Source organism: Bubalus bubalis, chromosome 3 (assembly GCF_019923935.1).
Source record: "Bubalus bubalis isolate 160015118507 breed Murrah chromosome 3, NDDB_SH_1, whole genome shotgun sequence".
NCBI classification, from domain to species: Eukaryota; Metazoa; Chordata; class Mammalia; order Artiodactyla; family Bovidae; genus Bubalus; species Bubalus bubalis.
The window spans coordinates 145,623,966-145,645,419 of record NC_059159.1 but is presented as its reverse complement, the minus strand read 5'-3'; the positions used below and the strand labels follow the sequence as shown (position 1 = coordinate 145,645,419).

Sequence of the window (21,454 nt, the reverse complement as noted above, 5' to 3'; positions counted from 1 at the left end):
GAAGAATAACAGCAGCTGGAAACAAAATTAAATCGTAACAGCTAAAAATCCAGTTTCTTTTATGTTCCAATTTCCTAAATAAATATAACCTGCTATACCCAGTAGATAAATATCACAGCATTTCTGGATATGTCTGTTGTTGCATGTTTAGGTTGCAAACTTATTATACAGAGACTTATGTATACTACTCAGAAAAATTAAAATCACAAATATGCCCCATTTTAAACATTAACTCTTATTTATATTGAGTCATAATTCCCCTCCCTTTAAGTTTTAGCCTTCTAGTCCAGAAAGTACTTGGGTTCCCATCTTTATTTCATTTGACCAAATGACTAGGCTTTAGGTATAAGCAGGTATTTGGTATGGAGATTCAAATCATAGACATCCCACAAAAAGCCCAGAATGTTGGTTAGAAACAAGTCAGAGGTCTTTCCCACACTGAAGGAGCAACAATTACACAAGGTAAAATTCTGATACACCTTCAAAGACATAAAACCCTACAAAGATACCAAGGATAATGTAGTAGGGTTAACAAAAAGAACTCCACAGAGATAACCCTCTCGATTTTGGATATATGCCTGCTCTTGAGCCTTGACGGCATTCATCTTTTATTACTGTGCAGTGAAAGTTAAATAGTTCTTTCTGGAGTAGAAAACAATCTAAGTTTGAAACATATTTTACACTGGAAATGGGGTAGTAAAGACTTTGACTCCAAAGAGCAGTCTGGGCTTTGTTCAGCTTCTAGGAATTAATCTATATCTTTGTTTAAAATGAGGGTTATACTTAATGGACATGAATTTGAGAAAACTCCAGGAGATAGTGAAGAACAGGGAAGCCTGGTGTACTACAGTTCATGGGGTCGCAAAATGACTTAGCAACTGAACAACAATAACAATTCTCTTGATAGTCTGATGGATAGCAAGGAGATAAAACCAGTCAATCCTAAAGGAAATCAATTCTGAACATTCACTGGAAGGACTGATGCTGAAGCTGAAGCTCCAATACTTTGGCCACCTGATGTGAACTTTGGCCACCTGATGTGAACAGCCATTGGAAAAGACCATGATGCTGGGAAAGACTGAGGGCAGGAGGAGAAGGTGGCGACAGAGGATGGGATGACTGGATGGTATTACTGACTCAATGGACATGAGTTTGAGCAAACTCTGGGAGACAGTGAAGAACAGGGAAGCCTGGACTGCTGTAGTCCATGGGGGTGCAAAGAGCTGGACAAGATTTAGCAACTGAACAACAACAACAGATTTTAGGATGGGACAGGCCAAACCAAACAGTCTTAGGTTGGCCATGCCAGAAAGACAACCATGTGGTTTAGGATGGGTCATGTAGAATCAGTCAAACTTGGGGCAGAGTTCAACCATGTGGAATACTCAATTGATCATGCCTATGTAATGAAGCCCCAGTAAAAGCTGAACCATGAGGTTCAGTAGCACTTTCCTGGTTGGCAATACCCATGTTCCTTGTCATGCATCAATGCTGGGAGGGCACTGATGAGAACATCCTCAGAACAATACAAGTTCTGTATGTGGAACCCTCCCAGTCTCTGACTACTGCCTCTCTTCCTTTGGGTGATATTTATGTGTATCTTTTCTCTGTGATAAACCATAACCATGAAATAATGGCTTCCAGTGAGTTCCATGAGTCCTTTAAGCAAATTATCAAATGTAAGGGTGGTTTTGGGAAACTCTCAAACTTGCAGTTGGTATAAGAAATGAGGATGGTCTTTGGAATTGTACTCTCAAACTTTAGTCTGACTAACTCTGGGAGGGAACATACATATTTTTCGGTGTAACTCTGAATATTTCTAGAATCTTTCTTGTGCAGTCATCTCCCCTTCAATGTGGATATGATCTCTGATCTCAAAATACTACAAAGAGATGGCATATATGATTACAGGTACATGATTGCTACAAAAACTGTACTGCTCATCTTGTTGGAACACTAATCTTCCTTTCTGGCTATGAAGAAGAAATCTGCCATAATATGAGCTGCCCAATGGTGGAGGCCACGTTGCAAATAACTGAGGGTGGCCTTCAATCAACATCAAGCAAGGCTGAGGCTTAGTCCTACATTCTGAATGGAGTTGTGGCCAACAACCACATGGGCTCATACACCTTTACCTTACTTGACTCTTGAAAAGAGGGTACAGCCCCAGCCAACACCTTGATTGCAAATGAGACATAAACAAAGCCATGGACGGAGGAGCCTGGAGTACTACAGTCCATAGGGTTGCAAAGAGTCGGATACACCTGAAGCAACTTGGCACTCATGCACAAGCAAAGCCGTATTTGGACTCCTGAGCCACAGAAACTGTGGGATAATAAAGGTGTGTTATTTTAGATCACTATACCTGTAATAAATAACCAATAAACTAGGTAACTAGTAGTATTCTTCAGAAATGCAACATTAGAGAGCTATCTCTAAAATGAAAATAGAATCATGCCACTCGCTGGCTTAAAAAAAATTTCTCAGTGGTCTCTCACTGAATACAAATAAAAGTCAAACACCACAGCAAGGTATAAAAGACTTTTCCTTAATCTGACCTCTAGTACCCTGTCTGATCTCTTAATATATACCACCCCCCTAACCTCTTCTCTTTCTCCCTCTAAGCTCTAGCCATATACAACTAATTATAAATTATCTTAATGATGTATCCTCCCCCACCTATGTGCTGTTTCCATTCCTAGAGCAATTCTCCCTTGGTCTGCTCCTGCCCTGACTACCCCCTCATTTTCTCTACAGAAGTCAGTTTGGTGCCACCTCAGTGGCTTTACCCTTTCCCAGATCACTGCAGAATATTTTTGTGTAGCAGGTCGCTCACTGTGCCTTCTAACGCTTATTTGCTGCCGTTCTTGCTTACTTACAAACTCTTCCTCCTTGAAGGGAAAAAACAAGTTTTGCTTGTCTGGGTTTATTTTTCTACAGTACTGGCAGAGAAGTGGCACTCAGTAAACTTCTACTAAATGAATGAATTTACTCTGCTGACAAAGGTCAGTATAATTAAGGCTATGGTCTTCCCAGTGGTCACATATGGTTGTGAGAGCTGAATAGTAAGGAAGGCAGAGAGACGAAGAATTGATGCCTTCAAAACCGTGGTACTGGAGAAGACTCCTGAGAGTCCCTTGGACAGCAAGGAGATCAAACCAGTCAATCTTACAGGAAATCAACCCTGAATACTCATCAGAAAGACTAATGCTGAAGATGAAGCTGCAGTATTTTGCTCACCTGATGCAAACAGCCGACTCACTGGAAATATCCCTGATACTGGGGAAAGACTGAGGGCAGAAGGAGAAGAGGGCATCAGAGGATGAGATGGCTGGATGGCATCACCGATGCAATGGACATGAACTTGGGCAAACTTTGGAAGGTGGTAAGGGATAGGGAGGCCTGGCGTGCTGCAGTCGATGGGGTTGCAGAGAGTCGGACATGACTGGGGACTGAACAATAAAAACAAATGAATGAATGCCAATAAAACTATACACATTGGTCAGAACCATCAAGGAAAAAAAAAGTTATAATCCACAAAATAATTTTCTGTAGTACAAAGTACCAAACTGTGTATACCATAGTAAACTATGAACCTCTAAGATTCTCTAAATCTATTCAACATCTATTCAGTTCACTTCTCAACATCCCGTTAAACCTGCCACACAACAGAAAACAAATCAATATCTGCTATTTCATTATTAGATATTTTCAAAGACTTTAAAGTCATAAAATCAACCCAAATCAGAGAATATCACAACTAAATTTAAACTAATTCACATTCAAGTAAAAATGTAAGTATTCACGTCTTAGTTTATTCAAGCTTTAATTCAAAAAACTCCAAAGCCAATTTTGAATAGAAAAGAAAACAAACCAGTATTCTTTCACTTTCTATTTTTTTTTTTTTTTACAAAATATTCATATCCACACTTACTGAAATTTCAGCTGAGAGGAGAAAGAAAGGTTACTTTGATTGCTAAAAGTACCAGTGATAAAATTAATCTTTAAAGATGTTCACATAGTTATCTAGATACCACTTCAACTTCAAAAAAAATAATATTAAGGTAATTAATACTATTTTCTTCATTCAGCAAACAAAAACATATTTTACTATCAAATCCCAAATTGTAACATTTATATTTAAAAAGCTGATTCTGACAGTTGAGTTTTTGTTACATATAACAAAATAAAGGGGGAAGTGGGCCTCAAATGACTAAACTAAAAAATAATTTGTGCTATGATTATTTATTACACAAGGTAAAAAATAACAGAAGTTTATGATAATCAGTGGAAGCAATCTGAGTACAGCAGTTACAAATATTTTAGTTCTCTAGTACAACACACTACATTTCACCCTGCAGAAAGAATGTTGGCAAAGATCTCTACCACATGGAAACTGCTTTTAAAGCTGTTGGGCCCTGAAATTCTACTCAACAGTTTGAAATCACTCCACAGCTTTTCTCATTCACCCTCCCACTTGGGGCTAATGCAAGCCATGACCATCTATTGAGGAAAACCACAAAAAACTTCAAAACAGCTACAACGGTAGGCTCTTTTCTCACATATTATTTTAAATATTGTTTGTTAAAATGTGACATATAACAATCTTAGTAAATATAAAGGCAATCTTTAATCTTTTTAAGTCTCAGTTACCTCGGATAACTATTTTTTAACAAGCACTTAAGTATATCACCGCATAACTTGCATGTCCATGCAGGCAAGAACAGCGTGCTGCAAAAGTCACAAAACCATGTTATGCTTAATTTCAACCACTGACTTTTTTGACAAACTAGTACCTAAAATGCAGCACCAGCAATTCTGAGTGATTCTGTCTGAAGTTACTTAAGAAAAAGTAGAAAATGTGTACCACCAGATAAAATCCAGTGGTGAGCTTAAAAGAATCTTTCCCATTTCATTCCCTTGAAATCTTTGATTAAAGTTCTATTATTTTTCTAGTCTGCAATACTTTTTGCATTTTTCATACCTTAAATTTTAAAAGAAATGCTATTACCTAAAAATAATATATCTATGGAAATTATGAAACTGAGGAATTTGAAATTATGGGTTTTTCAATATTCTGTATCACCTAAAAGTAAATGCTAATGACTATTTTTCATAATGTTAAATTTAAAGTTTAAGTTTTAAAACTGTTCCTGGAACTTGTTTCTGCTCATACCAATACAAATCAGGAGTTCTTATAAAGTAGCAAAGCTGAAATATGATATTTTTAACTCACATGAGACAGGATCATGGGTCTTCATTTTAACTGTTTATATTACAGGTATTCTAAGAAGACTTCAATTGCATACCTTTGTTCAAGGTACCTAATTATTAAAAAACTGAAATTATCAACGTTGCTTGGATTTTTGATAGAAAAAGAACTAAAACCATTTTCTGAAACTATTTTTCAGAACATCACTGATACATAAAAACTTTTAGCATCTAATTAAAGATCACAAAGGGTTAAATACTGTTCGCTGGCCCCTGCTGCGTATACCCTGCCAAAAAGTCCTCTAAGCTTTTAAATATTGCTTCGATGGTCTGCATTTTTATTTCCAGGGAAAAAGAGAGTATTGTCCCACAGTCAGCAGGCCACTAGCTTATTAGTTTTCAGTCACCTTAATTTCTATTAAAATGAAGACTCTGCAATCTACACTTCTCCTGTTCCTGTTTGTGCCTCTGATAAAGCCAGCACCACCATCTCAGCAGGATTCACGCATTATCTATGATTATGGAACAGATAATCTTGAAGAAACCTTTTTTAGCCAAGATTATGAGGATAAATACCTGGATGGAAAAAGTACTAAGGTATTTTATTTCTACTCTAAATTTAATTTCTAAAATAGTCACCCATTTAAATGCATGTTTTTGTTTTTTTCTGAATGTGTCTGATAAGGTTAAGAGGAAAGGAAAAGCACTTGAAATGATTCAAAACAATTCAAAATAACTGTCCCTAAATTATATTTTTAAAGTATGCATGCTTCCCAAATTAATAAATAGACTCTATGATAACCAAATAGTATCTGTAACAACCAAAACATAAAACTTAAGGAAAACTAAAATTTGAAATATAAAATTTAAGGAAAATTCAATTTAAAGATGATCTCTTATCAGCAGAGATTTACATTTAAGTCATGATACATAGTGCCTTTTATTTGCATATTAAAATAAAATAGGAGAAATGTGTATTAGGAAAAATAAAGATGGATTACCAGCTTAAGGTTTATTATTTTAGGAAGAAGTAGTTCAAGTACATAAATAGAAGAGTACTGCTTATTTTGTATCTACAGGATTTCATAATAATTCACGTATGTCAACTATACAGTATCAAAAAATTAAAACTACTAATATGCAGCATGATTTTCAATCAATTTCACAATTTAGGCTCTACCATTTTACCAAGTAACTGTCACTGTCATTGTCTACAGAGATGACTTTCCTACCACATTTTTCATATTCTGCTTGTACAGGGACTAAGTAATTACTTGTGGTTTTACTGGAACACAGAAATGAATACTGGACAAAGAAAAAGTTAATACAGCACATAAGGATCTGTTGCCTGCCTACAGTGTCTATATGTGTCTCTCTCACACACACACGCAAAATGGAAAATAAGAGATGCAGCCAAATACTTAACAATGTTGATTTCTTCAAAAGTTCTCTACTATAAATAAGATGATAAGTATTTTAAGACTGAACAGTTATAATAGATTCTTCTTTTTCAGTACAGATGAGCAAATGTTAATACTACAATTTCTTTCAATGAAGTTGGCTAATATCCTAGTATTATTATTATCATATATGTATATATTAATAATATATGTATAAATAGTCCCAGCACTTCCCAGGTGCTTAGGAAAAAACAAAAAAAGGCCTATTATAACAAGCTGTCGGCTCACATGGCTGATTTCAATCTTATCAATCAGTTTAAAGGATACTTTCAAAATCTCCTGGTCCCTAAAAAGTAGTAAGTAAAAAAGTTCTCTGCTTCTTCTCTTTACATTGCTTTAGGAGTCTCTCTAAACACAGGGACCAAGATATTTGTGAAGTGGAGCAGAATTCAACAGCACTTAATAGACAAATGGAGAGGGGAAGGACTGTTCAACCAGAACATTTATGGGAGAATGCTGTCTGTAATCCCTCAGTTTTACAGTCCAAATTGCAAATAATACCAAAATTACCAAATTGTAAATAATTGTAAATAAACGTTTATTTTTCCAATAGGAAAAAGAAACTATGATAATGGTACCCGATAAGAAAAGTTTTCAATTACAAAAAGATGAGAATATAACGCCATTATCCCCCAAGAAAGAAAATGATGGTAAGTATGAATACTCTATTATCCTATTTTTAAAAGGAGCCTTAAAAAGTAGGTTACAATGGAACTTTATTTGCTATAGTTCAAAATTGCATCAGGATACAGTAAATCCGAACAGTGGAATTTTATCTCCAATGATAAAGTCAAACAGGTATATTGTGAATTTTCACCATTTGCCATTCCACATTATGAGTGAAAAACATGTAATAGGAACATTCAAGAACAACCAAAGTTCAGTTTGGGTTTAGCCTCTATAAAGTGTGTGCTTCTATCTATATAAAATCAATTCAAGAAATACTTGTTAAATTCCAATTAGTTGCAAATCCCTGGTGGCTCAGCTGGTAAAGAATCTGCCTGCAATGTAGGAGACCTGGGTTCAATTCCTGGGTTGGGAAGATCCCCTGGAGAAGGGACTGGCTACCCAGTCCAGTATTCTGGCCTAGAGGATTCCATGGATTGTATAGCCCATGGGGTCCCAAAGAGTTGGACACAACTGAGCGACTTTCACTTTCACATGTAGTCTGAGGATAAAGTAAATAAAATATTATTTTTGCTTTTAAGAAATTCACAGGAGAAATGGTTATATACATAATTATAATGTATGTTTCAATTAAAACAATAGAAAACTTTTAAAATAACAAATTACAAAGTACTACTTATTAGTTTCTATTTGGTTTATTATTGCTCTCTCACAGACCATTATTTCACGTGACAATATGAAAAAAAAAAACCACACACTAATTTCTATAGTGCTACAATAAAGTTAAAATGAAACAAAACAGAAAATATATCTCAAGAAATTTGAAAAGCATCATAGTGAAAATAGACTAGAAGAAATTAAAAGACATTTCTTGCTCGTGGATAGGATGATTTAATATTACAAAGATGGTAGTTCTCCCTAAATCTGTAACAATAAACTTCTTTAAAGAGTTGGGTAAGGTTGATCCTCAAGTTCAGATGGAAAATCAGATCTGCATGAAATCACCTATCAGAACATACTTTAAAGCCTCCGTACTTAAAATAAGTATAATACTGGTGCATGAATGAATGTCCACAGACAGAAAGAAATAAATATAGAAATTTAGTAAATAACAAAGGGACCATCTTTAATCACTGAAGCAAAGATGATGTTTTTATTTTTAAAAAATATTTATTTATTTATGTATGGCTGCTCTGGGTCTTCATTGCTGTCTGTGAGTTTTCTCTAGTTGCAGATGGGGCTACCCTTTGCTGCAGTGCACAGGCTCTAGGTGCTCATGCTTTGATAGGTGTAGCATGTGGGCTCAGTAGCTGTGGCTCAGGAGCTTAGTTGCTCTGTGCCATGTGGCATCATCCCAGACCAGGGATCGAACCCATGTCCCGTGCATTGGCAGATGGATTCTTAGCCACTGGACCACCAGGGAAGTCCCAAAGATGATCTTTTTAAAAACTGAGTCTGGGACAACCTTGAAAAGGGAAGGATGGGGAACACATGTAAACCTGTGGCGGATTCATTTTGATATTTGGCAAATCTAATACAGTTATGTAAAGTTTAAAAATAAAATAAAATTAAAAAAAAAAAAAAAAAAAAAAAAAAAACAATTATATCCCTCTTATACAGAAAAATAAACTTCAAATAAATTAGGGTCTAAATGTAAAAAGTGAAACCATTTAAATAGTAGAAGATAACTTGACTGTGGGATGTCTCAAAATCCAGAGATGATAATAGAAAAGACCAGTAAGTTTGACTCCATAAATGAAAAACATTTGCATGGCAAAAATCATCATAAATGAAGCTGAAGACAACTTAAAACTGAGAAAAATATTTTCAATATACACCATTGTAAAGAGTTAATATCTCTAATTTATAAAGAACAAGTAAAAATCTGGGAAAAAGAAACTGATAAAAAATCCATGGGTAAAATGGGCAAAAGGTATGAACAGACAATTCACAAAATGACATAAAAATGACCCTTAAACACATAAAAGGTGTTCAATCTCACATGTAAATTTAAATTGAGATAAAGTTTTTTAACCTATCTGACACAAGTGTGACAATATATTAATATATTCCACTGGCAAAACCTGTGGGGTATCAGACACTGACATATGTTGCTGATAGTAATGCAAATTGGTAGAACAGAGAGGAATTTGGTAATATTTGATGAAGCCTAATATGCATTTACTTTGTGACTTAGCAACTGACCTCTAGGAATTTATCCTAAAGATATATCTTCAAAAGTAAGAAAATACATATGCAAAATCTCTGAAGGATTGCTTGCAACAGCAAAATATTGGAAACAATCTAATTATTCATAAATTGAAGAGTGGTTGAATAAAGTATGGTACATCTACCTAGGGAATACTATGCAGTGGTAAAAATGAATGAGGAAGATTTCTATAACGAATATGGATTGATTTCTAGAAGAGATTATGTGAAAAAAACCAAAGTGCAAAAGAGTATCTACAGTATGCTGTCTCTTCTAAAAATGAAAGGGATATAAGAGAAGATACACTTGTGTGAAAGAAATTCAAGAAGGGCAATTAAGCTGAGACTAGTTACCTATGGGTTACAGATGGACTAGGGGTGGAAGGAGGGAGAGACGGGAACTACAAGTACAGGGAAAAGGTGGCAGAACTTCTCTGAGCACACTTTTTGTGCATATTTGATTTTAGAACATTATATTCACATAAGCAAATAAATATAGTACATTCATAAATAAAATCAACAAGGATAAGATAAAAAGAACCCAAACTGACAAACAAACAGAAAAATACAAACTTAATTGTATTTCAAATGAATAACATAACACATTACAGGAAGGGAAATCTAACTGAAGTAACTCAGTATTTTGATGTATACTTTCAGTAGACAAATACTAAAATTCCAATGAGTAGGTTTGTTTTCCATAGTGTTATAGGTTAACAATAATGAAACTACTTAACGTGTGTTCTAGGATTGAGCAAAGTAAATACAAAGTGGATCAGAGAGTCAGGTCTCTCATAATCAGAGAAGGGTGTTAAAAGATATGGTCAGGGGGAAGGCTAGAAGGAACACTATGGAAATGGAGTGGAATGGACTGGAATGAAAGGTATCAGCATCAACTCCTGGTTTGTATACAGATATACAGAAAAAGATATAAACATGTTTGCTTCCCTGTATGAGTATGTATGTGCATATATGCATATGATATGTTTATGGTTTTATATGAGCATATGGTACATATATATTATATATGTTTACATGTGTGTCCATGTGTAGTGTGTCCATGTATAAAAACATATACGTGTGTATGTATGTATTATACATGCTGCTGCTAAGTTGCTTCAGTCGTGTCCCACGCTGTGCGACCCCATAGATGGCAGCCCACCAGGCTCCTCTGTCCCTGGGATTCTCCAGGCAAGAATACTGGAGTGGGTTGCCATTTCCTTCCCCAATGCATGCATGCATGCTAAGTCACTTCAGTCGTGTCCGACTCTGTGCAACCCTATGGACAGCAGCCCACCAGGCTCCTCTGTCCATGGGATTCTCTAGGCAAGAATACTAGAGTGGGTTGCCATTTCCTTCTCTGTATTATATATGAAAAGAGAGCAAAATAAAAATAAATATATTTCCCAGTCCTCTTTGCTGAAAGATCCTAGGAACAATGAGATCCCAGTAGCAATGAGCACATGCACACCCAAATCTTGGTTTCTAAATACCATTCTCCACTGAAATGGACCAGTACTTCTTAAAGTAATAGCTGATTTCAGACCTGGGGCAGGGAAAGGGCAAGGATTGGTATGGGACATCTCAGCATGCCAGAAAATAAGTAAGCTCTCAAAGAATAGTAGAGACATTTAATTTTTTAATCAAAATATAAAAAAAATATATGTATAAATGTATGACAGATGTATAAGATTTATTCACTAAAATCCAGACAATAATGCGGAGAGATATTTAAAAAGACCTAAATATATAGATAGAGATACACTGTATTCAAGGACCAGAAAACTCAGTATCATTAAAATGTCTGTTTTCCCCAAATTCATCTGTAGATTCAATGCAGTCCCAATTAAAATTCTAGCAGGCTTTAAGTAATTAACAAGCTGAGTTTAAAATTTATATAAAAATGAAAAGAACCTAGAAGAAACGTTAACATTAAAGAAGAATAAATTTGGAGAATTTACACTACCTAATATCAAGACTTACTATACAACTTTTAAAAGAAAACAGGATAAAAACTTGGTGGTTGGCAAAGATTTCTTAAACACAGCACAAAAAGCATGAACTATAAGGGAATCAATTATTATTTATTAAAATAAAAAATGTTTGCTCTTTAAAGAGACATTGATTAGAAAATTAAAAAAAAAAAAAGCCAGAAACTGGAGAAAACATTTTCTCCAAAACATATTCTGACAAATGACTTATATCTATATAATATATATAATTCAAAACTAATAATGCAAAACCCATTTAAAAAGCAGGCAAAAGACATGAGTAGACACTTCACCACACACACAAAAACATGTGGATGGCAAATAAGTATATAAAAAGATGCTCAGCACATTAGTCATTAGGAAAATGTAAATTCAAACATGAGATACCACAACACATCTTACTTGAAAGACTAAAATCAAAAAGTCCAACCACACATACCAAATGTTGGAAAGAATGCGGAGCAATTGGAACTTACATGCACTGCTAACGAGAATTTAAAATGGCACAATGACTTTGGAAAACAGTTTAGTAGCACTTTTTCCAAAACGTAAAATATATATGTATAATAAGACACAGCCATTCTATGCTTAGGTATTTATAGAAGAGAAATGAAAGCGATAAGTCCATATGTTAACGTTCATAGCAGCTCTCTTTGAAATAGCTGCAAACTGGAAACAACCCAAATATATGTAAGAGATGACTGTATAAACTGTGTCTACTGACAGAATGGAATAAATTGGAATGAACTCAATAATAAATAGAAATGAATTACTGATACTGCAAAAATAGATGACCCTCAAAATAATTATGCAGAGTTAAAGAAGCCAGACAAAAGAGTATATACTGCATTCTTTTGATATAAAAGTTTCAGAAATAATATATTAAGTTTCTGGTCCTTAATATATTCATAATATTAACATATTAAGATAATGACAGAAAAGGATATTAGTGGTTACTGTGAGGGAGAGATAATTACCAAAGAGCATGAGGAAACTTTTGGAGTGATGGATATGATAATTATCTTGATTGTGGTGATGGACATCCAACTTATAAATTATACAAGTTAAATATGTGCAACTTATTGTATAACAGTGAATCACAAAAAGGCTATGGGATGATAAACAGAGTTTAGGAGTTCTTGTCGACTAATCTGGGACAATTTGATTCAAGTAAGACTCATCAACAGATGAAAACTAGAGTTTTAAAACATGAAAGTTTGATAACAAACCTGATGTTTAGAATCTCAAAGTACTTCTCTAGAAGGTACACACTCATTACAAAGTGAAAAACAGTAATTTTACAGGGTGAGAACCATGGCAGACACCAACTGAACCAAGTTACCCAAGACAGCATTGTAAGGAATGAGACAGATACATAACACAGAGGATGAAACATTATTTCTGTAGTATTCCTGCCAAAAATGAGGAACCTTTTTTATAAACCCCAGTTGAAAGACATTCTGCAAAATAAATGCCCTGAAAATAAATTTTTAAAAAATTCAAAAATTTCCAAAACAGTAAAAAGATATAAAAAACAAAGACTAAGGAATTCTTCCAGGATGAAGGCATGACAAGTAAGTACAATAAATGATACAGGCCTCTAATTAAAATAAATAAATTTAAATTAAAAAAAAATGATGCAGCGTGCAATGGGATTCTAAAAGTGCCCACAATGACTCCAAATTTTTGTTGCTGTTGTTGTTGCTGGAAATGACTTTTACTTGAATCTAAGTTTAAGGGAGATTGGAGGAGATTATTATGAAGCTAAAACTCAAAATTCTCTATGATTCCAAGTTCATACTTTCACTAATTAGTTTCATTGGAAGGACTGATGCTGAGGCTGAACCTCTTAATACTTTGGACACCTAATGTGAAGAGTTGACTCACTGGAAAAGATTTTGATGCAGGGAAAAATTGAAGGCAAAAAGAGAAGGGGGTGGCAGAGGATGAGATGGTTAGATAGGATCACCAACTCAATGGACATGAATTTGAGCAAACTACGGGAGACAGTGAAGGAGACGGGAGCCTGGTGTGCTGCAGTGCATGGGGTTGCAAAGAGGAGGACATGACTTAGCAACTGAACAACAAACTCATTAGAAATGTGTTTGCACTACCCCAAGTGATAAATCAAACTTGTGCTTACCTTAAGTCCAGCTTTATGATTTTTTGATATGCAAATGAAGAAATGTAACTGTCAATCAATTCAGCAATTAAATAAATGATCATTGCCAAAACAGACAGGAGAATAAAAGAGATTGTGTATTACAGAATTTAAAATAAAATTATGCTGAGTTACCAGATACAATATAGATCACTAGCTAATATGGCCATAACATCTTTCCTGTTATCATCTATAATTGTGTAAAGTATCTTTTCAAATTAGTAATAACATTCATCATAGCAAGAATTTTAATACTAGAGGTCAGATATTTTTAAATTATTGATTTTTATGATTTTGTTTCCCAATTCAGAAATGCCCACATGCCTGCTATGTGTTTGTTTAAGTGGCTCTGTATACTGTGAAGAAGTTGACATTGATGCTGTACCACCTTTGCCAAAGGAATCAGCCTATCTTTATGCACGATTCAACAAAATTAAAAAGCTGACCGCCAAAGATTTTGCAGACATACGTAAGCTAATTTTAAATAAAATATTAGTGTTAACTCATGTTAGTTATTTAACTCATATAAACACAAGTTTCTAGGTCACACGTAGGATAGTCACTGTTGGGGTATTTTAAGTATCCTGCCAGGAGGGTGTTGCTATGAGCACCACACACAGCAACTACTTCTGCAGTCAAGTCCAAGTCCTGGATCACTCATTACAGAAAAGTTTCCTATATTCCAATTTTGTCGAGGGCTTCTGAAGAAAATGATACCAAGAAATGCACACTGGCTCCACTACACATTGACGAGATTAACCATCCTGAATTCATGCTGTCACTGGTAGTTCCAACTGACTGAATACAGTTGTTTCTCATTATTTGTGGATTTTATGTTTTCAAACTCACCTACTTTATAAAATTTATTTGTAACCCCAAAATAAATACTTCTAGCACTTTCAGAGTTATTCACAGGCATGTGCACAGTGGCAAAAAATCTGAGTCATCCAGGTGAGGTAGAACAAGATGCTTTGTCTTTTATTTCAGCTTTAAACAAGTACTTCGTTTACAGTCTACTTAGTGCAATATTTTTCACTTTTCATTTTTTGGCTTTTTTTTGCTGTTTGAAACACTCCCTAAATATAGTGTTGAAGTGCTGTATATTATTTCTAACTGCAAGAAGGCTGTGATGTGCCTTCCAGAGAAAATACGTGTTAAGTAGTCTTCATTTAAGTGAGTTACAGTGCTGTTGGCCGTGAGTTTAATATTAATGTAGCAACAATATATACTAAATAAGATGCCTTTAAAAAAGAAACACACATACAATTTTCTGATTGGCTGATGAAAATGTGTGATGAAAGGCTCGAATCCGTATATTCCCTAGGAGCAATAGTTCCATATTCACTAAATCAGCATTTGTGTCGACTTTATAGGTGACTACCTTAAATAGTGAGAAGTGACCATATCTCCTTATCATCCTAGACAGAACAAAAGTGATGCATACATACACACACGTATTGAATTTCTCTCTCAGTATGTTCCACGTTAACAAAATAGGGAACTTTTTTGCCTTTGTTGTTTTTAAGCAATAAGGCATGGAAAGATTAAGATAATATACCCACAATCACAGGGGCTTCCCTGGTGGCTAAGATGGTAAAGTATCTGCCTGCAATGTAGGAGGACCTGAGTTCAAACTCTGGGTCAGGAAGATCCCCTGGAGAAGGGAATGGCAACCCATTCCAGTATTCTTGCCTGGACAGGATTCCAGGGACAGAGGAGAGGAGCCTGGTGGGCTACAGTTTATAGAGTTGCAAAGAGTCAGACACAACTGAGCAACTAATGCAAACAAAACAAACCCATAATCAAAACGCAACAGGATGGCAAGAAATTCACAAATATTTACATGATTCTATTCAATCAAACATAATGCTTGCTTTCCATAATTTGCAACAAAAAATTTCTTTCATATTACTTGAACATACTCAGAATTCAAACAAAAAAGGATGGAAGGACTCTCTTAACTTAAAGTTCCCTTCCAAACCTGAAATTCTAGAGCTCCAGTGAGAAACGCCATCAGTGTCAAGCACTGAGTACATGCTGAGTATTCATTCAATAAAACTTACTGAGCTATTAATTGTACATGTTCTGCAAAGCACTAAACATAGAAGAAATTTGAATTACCTGTTAAATAAATGCTTTTCCTCAGTCCACACAATTAAGAATTTAACTTCATGTATTTAAAACAAATTTTTTTGTATTGTTTGTATATTTTTCCTTCAAGCTAACTTAAGACGACTTGATTTTACGGGAAATTTGATTGAAGACATAGAAGACGGTACTTTTTCAAAACTTTCTCTGTTAGAAGAACTTACATTAGCTGAAAATCAACTACTGAAGCTTCCAGTTCTCCCTCCCAAGCTTACTTTATTTAATGCAAAATATAACAAAATCAAGAGTAGAGGAATCAAAGCAAATACATTCAAAGTAAGTATTTTATAGTATGACTGAGCATAATATCATTGTTATACAGCCAATAATAACATGATAAAAGAAGAAGAAACTATAGCCTAGAATTTTGTTTTAAAACTATTACATAATAAATAGTGATATTGTTAGGCTTATTCAAGTCTAGCTTATGCCTGTACCTCACTTAAAATAACTTTATTTGGTTTCATGGGACTACCTGGTGTCACATCTCTTTCCTTTGTTCACACAGCAAATATTTATTTATATAGACAAAGACTCATGGTACCAAGAGTCTCCAAAACCTCAAAATGGAAGTTTTCCTGTGTTTCTTCTTCCCTACAGTATTAGTAATTCATAAACACCAGAAAAATCATGCTGTAAAGACTGAATTTTATTTTTAATACTTAAAAGTATTAGCCCATAGAATTCTGTAGGGAAATATTCTTTTGAATTCCATGATGGCACCTAATACAAAATTCTGTATGTAGTAAAAATTAAATATATTTCTTAATTTAATCATTCAAGAAAATAAATGCTCAGGAAAAAGGGAAGGCGATTTACTTTGATTTAGGTAGCCAGGTTGTCTCAAAATGCAGTCTACAGAGAAGTAATCACCTCAGCCCAGGATTTCCATAGATCTGAAGTACTCATTCCCAGTCCTGGAAGAAACCCCAGATAAAAGGTTGAGATAATCCTGCTACTGGTTAGCAACAGAAGACCTTGCTCAAAATACAGGATTGTAGCTCCTTTTGACAATTTCTAACAGTTCCTCAGAAGTTAAGGAACTCTTAGGGGACTTGCAGAAACTGGACTTACTTTAAAAACAAACAAAAAAAATGCTTGTAATTTGAACATACACAATTTGAGCAGGTAAACCTTTGAATAACTGGTATGTTAAAGACCTACAGGAGCTGGTCAACATTTACAAAAGAAGTATTTGACTATTTTACACATGGATTACAGAAGGGATTAATGACAAATTGGCATCAAAATGATAAAGTCAGCTATTTTCTAGTTTTGCTTAATGCCCAAGGCTGCAAAAGCCACGTAAAATCAAGTCACTCTAATCCATGTAAAGAGGTCCACTGGGGAAGACAGGAGCTTGATTCTTATATAATGGATTGTAGGATGCTTAAGAGGGCTTCCTAGGTGGTACAGTGATAAAGAATCTATCCACCAAAGCAGGAGACTTGGGTTGGATTCCCTGGTTCAGGAAGATCTCCTGGTGTAAGAAATGGCAACTCACTCCACTGTTCTTGCCTGGAAAATCCAATGGACAGAGGAGCCTGGTGGGTTCCATGGGTCACACAGAGTTGGACATGACTGAGTGACTAAGCACACACGTAGGATGCTTAAGAAAGGATTAAAATAACAACAAATTAATTCTAAAAAAAAAAACAAAAAAAAAGAATCCAAATTCTGCCATAGGATGTATATCAAAAGTAAGGTAAAACATTACTGTCAGGGGAAACTATATCTTGAAACTACAGAATTATACACAATAATGGGTTATTGATTATGAAGAGTAATCTAATGTAGACCTCTTAGCGGGGTAAAAAGAAAAATCATACCCAGCCACGTATTTAATACATTGCTTTGGAAGATATCTTACTAACAAGCACACACATCTCTTAGGAATATTCATTCTACTACAAGTTAGTGGAGCTGAAATGGGAAGTTCTGGAGGTTCAAGAGAGGTTATAGGAGTACCAGGATCCAAATACAATCCCGCATAAGCATTAACATCATCACCTATTCCAAAGACAAATTTAAAGAGCCCCAGAAATTGACATGAGGGCTGAGGCTGGCTATGACTGGGTATTCAGATGTGAGATGAGTAGACAGACATGGGGATGCATTAGGGTTCTATTGCCCTTTGTAAAGGACTGAAATACACTACTTGTAAAACCAAAACAACAAACAAAAAATCCCACCAAATCAAAAACTACCATACCAATGATTAATAGTATTGATACATGACTATATCTATGTATTTATACATATGTATATTTATATATATGTGTATATAGCTTGAGTCGTGAAGAAATGCACTGATCTCAGGTATCAACTCAAGCAAAAGCACCTTTTCCTTACAGAAACTGCATAACCTCTCCTTCCTCTACTTGGATCACAATGCTTTGGAATCTGTGCCTCTTAATTTACCAGAAAGTCTGCGTGTAATTCATCTTCAGGTATGATTGCTCCTTTCACAGTATCAGACTTTAATTCAAATTACTATGGGTCAATCTTACAATTCATTAGGAAATTCACTTACTTACATGTAAATGTTGTCCATCAAAAGCATTAATATTTAGTCAAATGCTCTCTCTTGCCCAGAAGCCACAGTTCTATTCAGAGCAAAGCCAAAGGATCAGTAACACCAGGTATGAGGTCTGCTCTTATAGGATGGCTTGTCTCCAGGTGTGTACCTGGCATCTCCTAGTTAATCCGACATGTGGATTTGAAGTTAGGGGACACTAAGACGTGGTTTATGTTTCTTTCTCCAAATAGCAGTAAACACTTGCTTTTGGAGACTTCCCAGCTGACTTTATTGTCCAACATCAAGGGTAACAGAAAAGTGAAGAGGGAATAAAAAGAAACTAAAAGTAGTCTTTCACCATCACAAGAATTCTCATTTGTTCTTTTTACTTCTTTAAAATACATTTAAGGACACAGTACCCATTTTGAGTTGACACTCTACAACAGGATACATTTTCCAGCTAGTATAATCTTATTTGTACTCAGAAATTTGTTACATACATGAGTTTTATTCTTAGAAAAAGCAAGTAGTCTGTTCTTTCAAAGTAATACTGTAGACTTTAAAAAGGGAGGCTCAGATTGCTCAGACAGGGTTTTTTATTACCATGAAGATGGATATACAGTATGTACAGTATTTTAAAAATCACTTTTTATCAACAGATAAAATATTCTGCCAGACCTCATTACATAGCATACAAAAGAATGATTTGGAGTTTATAAACAATTTTTCCCTTTTGTTTTCCAGTTTAACAACATAACTTCAATTACAGATGATACATTCTGCAAGGCTAATGACACCAGTTATATTCGGGACCGCATTGAAGAGATACGCTTGGAGGGCAACCCCATCATCCTGGGAAAACATCCCAACAGTTTTATCTGCTTAAAAAGATTGCCTGTAGGGTCATACATTTAACCACTATCAATGCAGCATAGCTAAAGTACACACATACTTATAATCTGTCTCAACAATGTCTAAAGGAGCATAAATATTTAATATTAATTTTGCATCTGACTATTGAAGGAACTTATGCTTTAAGCAAGGATGTTAAAAAAAAAGTCTTATATATAACAAGTAAAAAGTAAGATTGAATCTCTAAGTTCAAAACAGAAATGTGAAAATATTTGAACAGAATTACAAAATCCCTGTAGTTAGTAATAGAGTACCACTTAAAAGGTATGTTTTTATATAAATACCCAAAATTAAGAAGTGTTACAAAGTTAAAAGATAAGTCCAAGAAACTTTCAACTGTCTTTCCTGGCTTCCACTGGATCCCTAAACCTTTTAAGGCATATGTTCCAAAGACTTTGAAAAGCTGAATATTTCTAAGGATCTCTCACTTTTCTTTCTTTTATGATTTATACATTATTCATTATGAAGTAGGAACTCTGTTTTCTTTCTTTTAAGGCAGCTACTATATTTTTACTTAGCCTGAGAAATAGGGTATAGTCTTATACCTAAGCAAAACTTTCCAAATAAAGCATAATTTTACTCTCTTGACAAAGGGCTAATATAGTAATGTTCAATTATTCTGTTCTGTGGTCATACAATTAAAAGCTTTAGTAAAGTAGTACAAAAATTTATTTAATCTAAATAATCAACATTCTAAGTCCACCACAAAACATTTTAGGAAGCTAGGCACATCAAAATCAGTATGCTTATTAAAAAAACTGAGAGTCCACTCTGTTTCTCAGAATATAGCCATAAAGTTCTCCACTGTAAAGTCTTTCAGTTATGACATATCAACAAAATATTTTTTATACTATAGGAATGAATCTTATCAATAAATTTATCCAAATATAAGATATGAAAACAAAGCAAATTCTGTGGCATTACTATTGCGCACCACCTTCCCAACCACCCATACACATTCATGTTCATGAAAATAGGCCATATATTCACAAGAAAGCATCTCAGAAACATTTTCTAAAGATCCACGATTAACTGATATGTTTAAAGATAAGAATTATCTCTAATCTAATGGTAATGATTTATAATGGCACTGCTGCCAGACTGAAATTCCTGAAATTACTTTCCTCTTGCCCAAATCCCATTCAAAATTCTTAGCTTCCACACTTCTTTGGGGTTGCATATAAAATTATCACTGCTTTAGAAATAAAAGTCTGAAGGGCATATATAAAAATTACCAACATTATTTCTAACATCAATTATAAATTAGAATCAAGTTGGTCTCTATCTTATTTCCAGAACAAATATTGGTGTTTTTTCATTTCATGATAAAATAATAAAAGTAAAAATATGCTCATTTCCATTATCTTAAATAGATAATGCTTTATTTTTGACACTGATAATGAAAGAAACAGAAGATTAAAATTTTAAATATTTTACCCTACAAACATTCCTGAAAGAAACTAAAGAAGATACACATAAATAGAAGGACAGCTTGTGTTCATGAATGAAAGATGGAAAAGTTAGTATGTCAACACTATCCAAAACAATTCACAGATTCAAAATAATCCTTATCAAAATCTCAATGTAATATTTTGAAGAACTGAGAAAACCCACCAAAATTCATATGGAATCTCAAGGAATTCCAAACAGTCAAAAGAAATTTGAAAGAACAAGACTGGAGGATTCTACACTTCCTCATTTCAAAATGTAACTACAAAGCTACAGTAATTAAAAGTGTGATACTGGCATAAGGACAGACATATAGACCAATGGAATAGAATAGTGAGACCAGAAACAAAACTTCATGTACAAGCAAATGATTTTTGAAAAAGGCATCAAGACCACTCAATTAGGAAAAGACAGTCTCTTCAACAAGTGGTGCTAGGAAAACTGGATATTCACTTGTATAAGAATGAAGTTGGACTGCAGGCTTACAACATACACAAAAATTAACTCAAACTGAATTAAATACCTAAACTTAAGAGCTAATCTATAAAACTCCTACTAAAAATAAAGAGAAAATTCTGTAGGACTCTGAATTTGGCAACAATTTCCTGGATATGACACCAAAAGCACAGGATAAAAAAGAAAAAAATAGATAAATTGGACTTCAAAATTAAAAATTTCTATACATCAAAGAACACTATCAAGAAAATGAAAAGACAATTCAGTGAATGGAAGAAAATATGTGCCAATCATATTTGATGAGGTAAATATA

The 21,454-nt window shown here is 34.4% G+C and overlaps 2 protein-coding genes across 4 annotated transcripts in view; one reads left to right on the top strand and one right to left on the bottom strand.

Annotated features, from left to right (window-relative positions):
• The window catches only part of LOC102398396 (centromere protein P), a 236,723-nt gene that overhangs the window by 151,158 nt on the left and 64,111 nt on the right, over nucleotides 1-21,454 (bottom strand). The window lies entirely within an intron of this gene.
• On the top strand, nucleotides 4,396-20,606 carry OGN (osteoglycin). Its single transcript, XM_006063104.4, has 7 exons — nucleotides 4,396-4,545; nucleotides 5,282-5,808; nucleotides 7,225-7,321; nucleotides 13,969-14,127; nucleotides 15,880-16,082; nucleotides 18,161-18,256; nucleotides 19,069-20,606. Exons 2-7 carry the CDS (start codon nucleotides 5,635-5,637, stop codon nucleotides 19,237-19,239), a joined length of 900 nt encoding a protein of 299 aa, XP_006063166.1. The 5' UTR covers nucleotides 4,396-4,545; nucleotides 5,282-5,634; the 3' UTR covers nucleotides 19,240-20,606.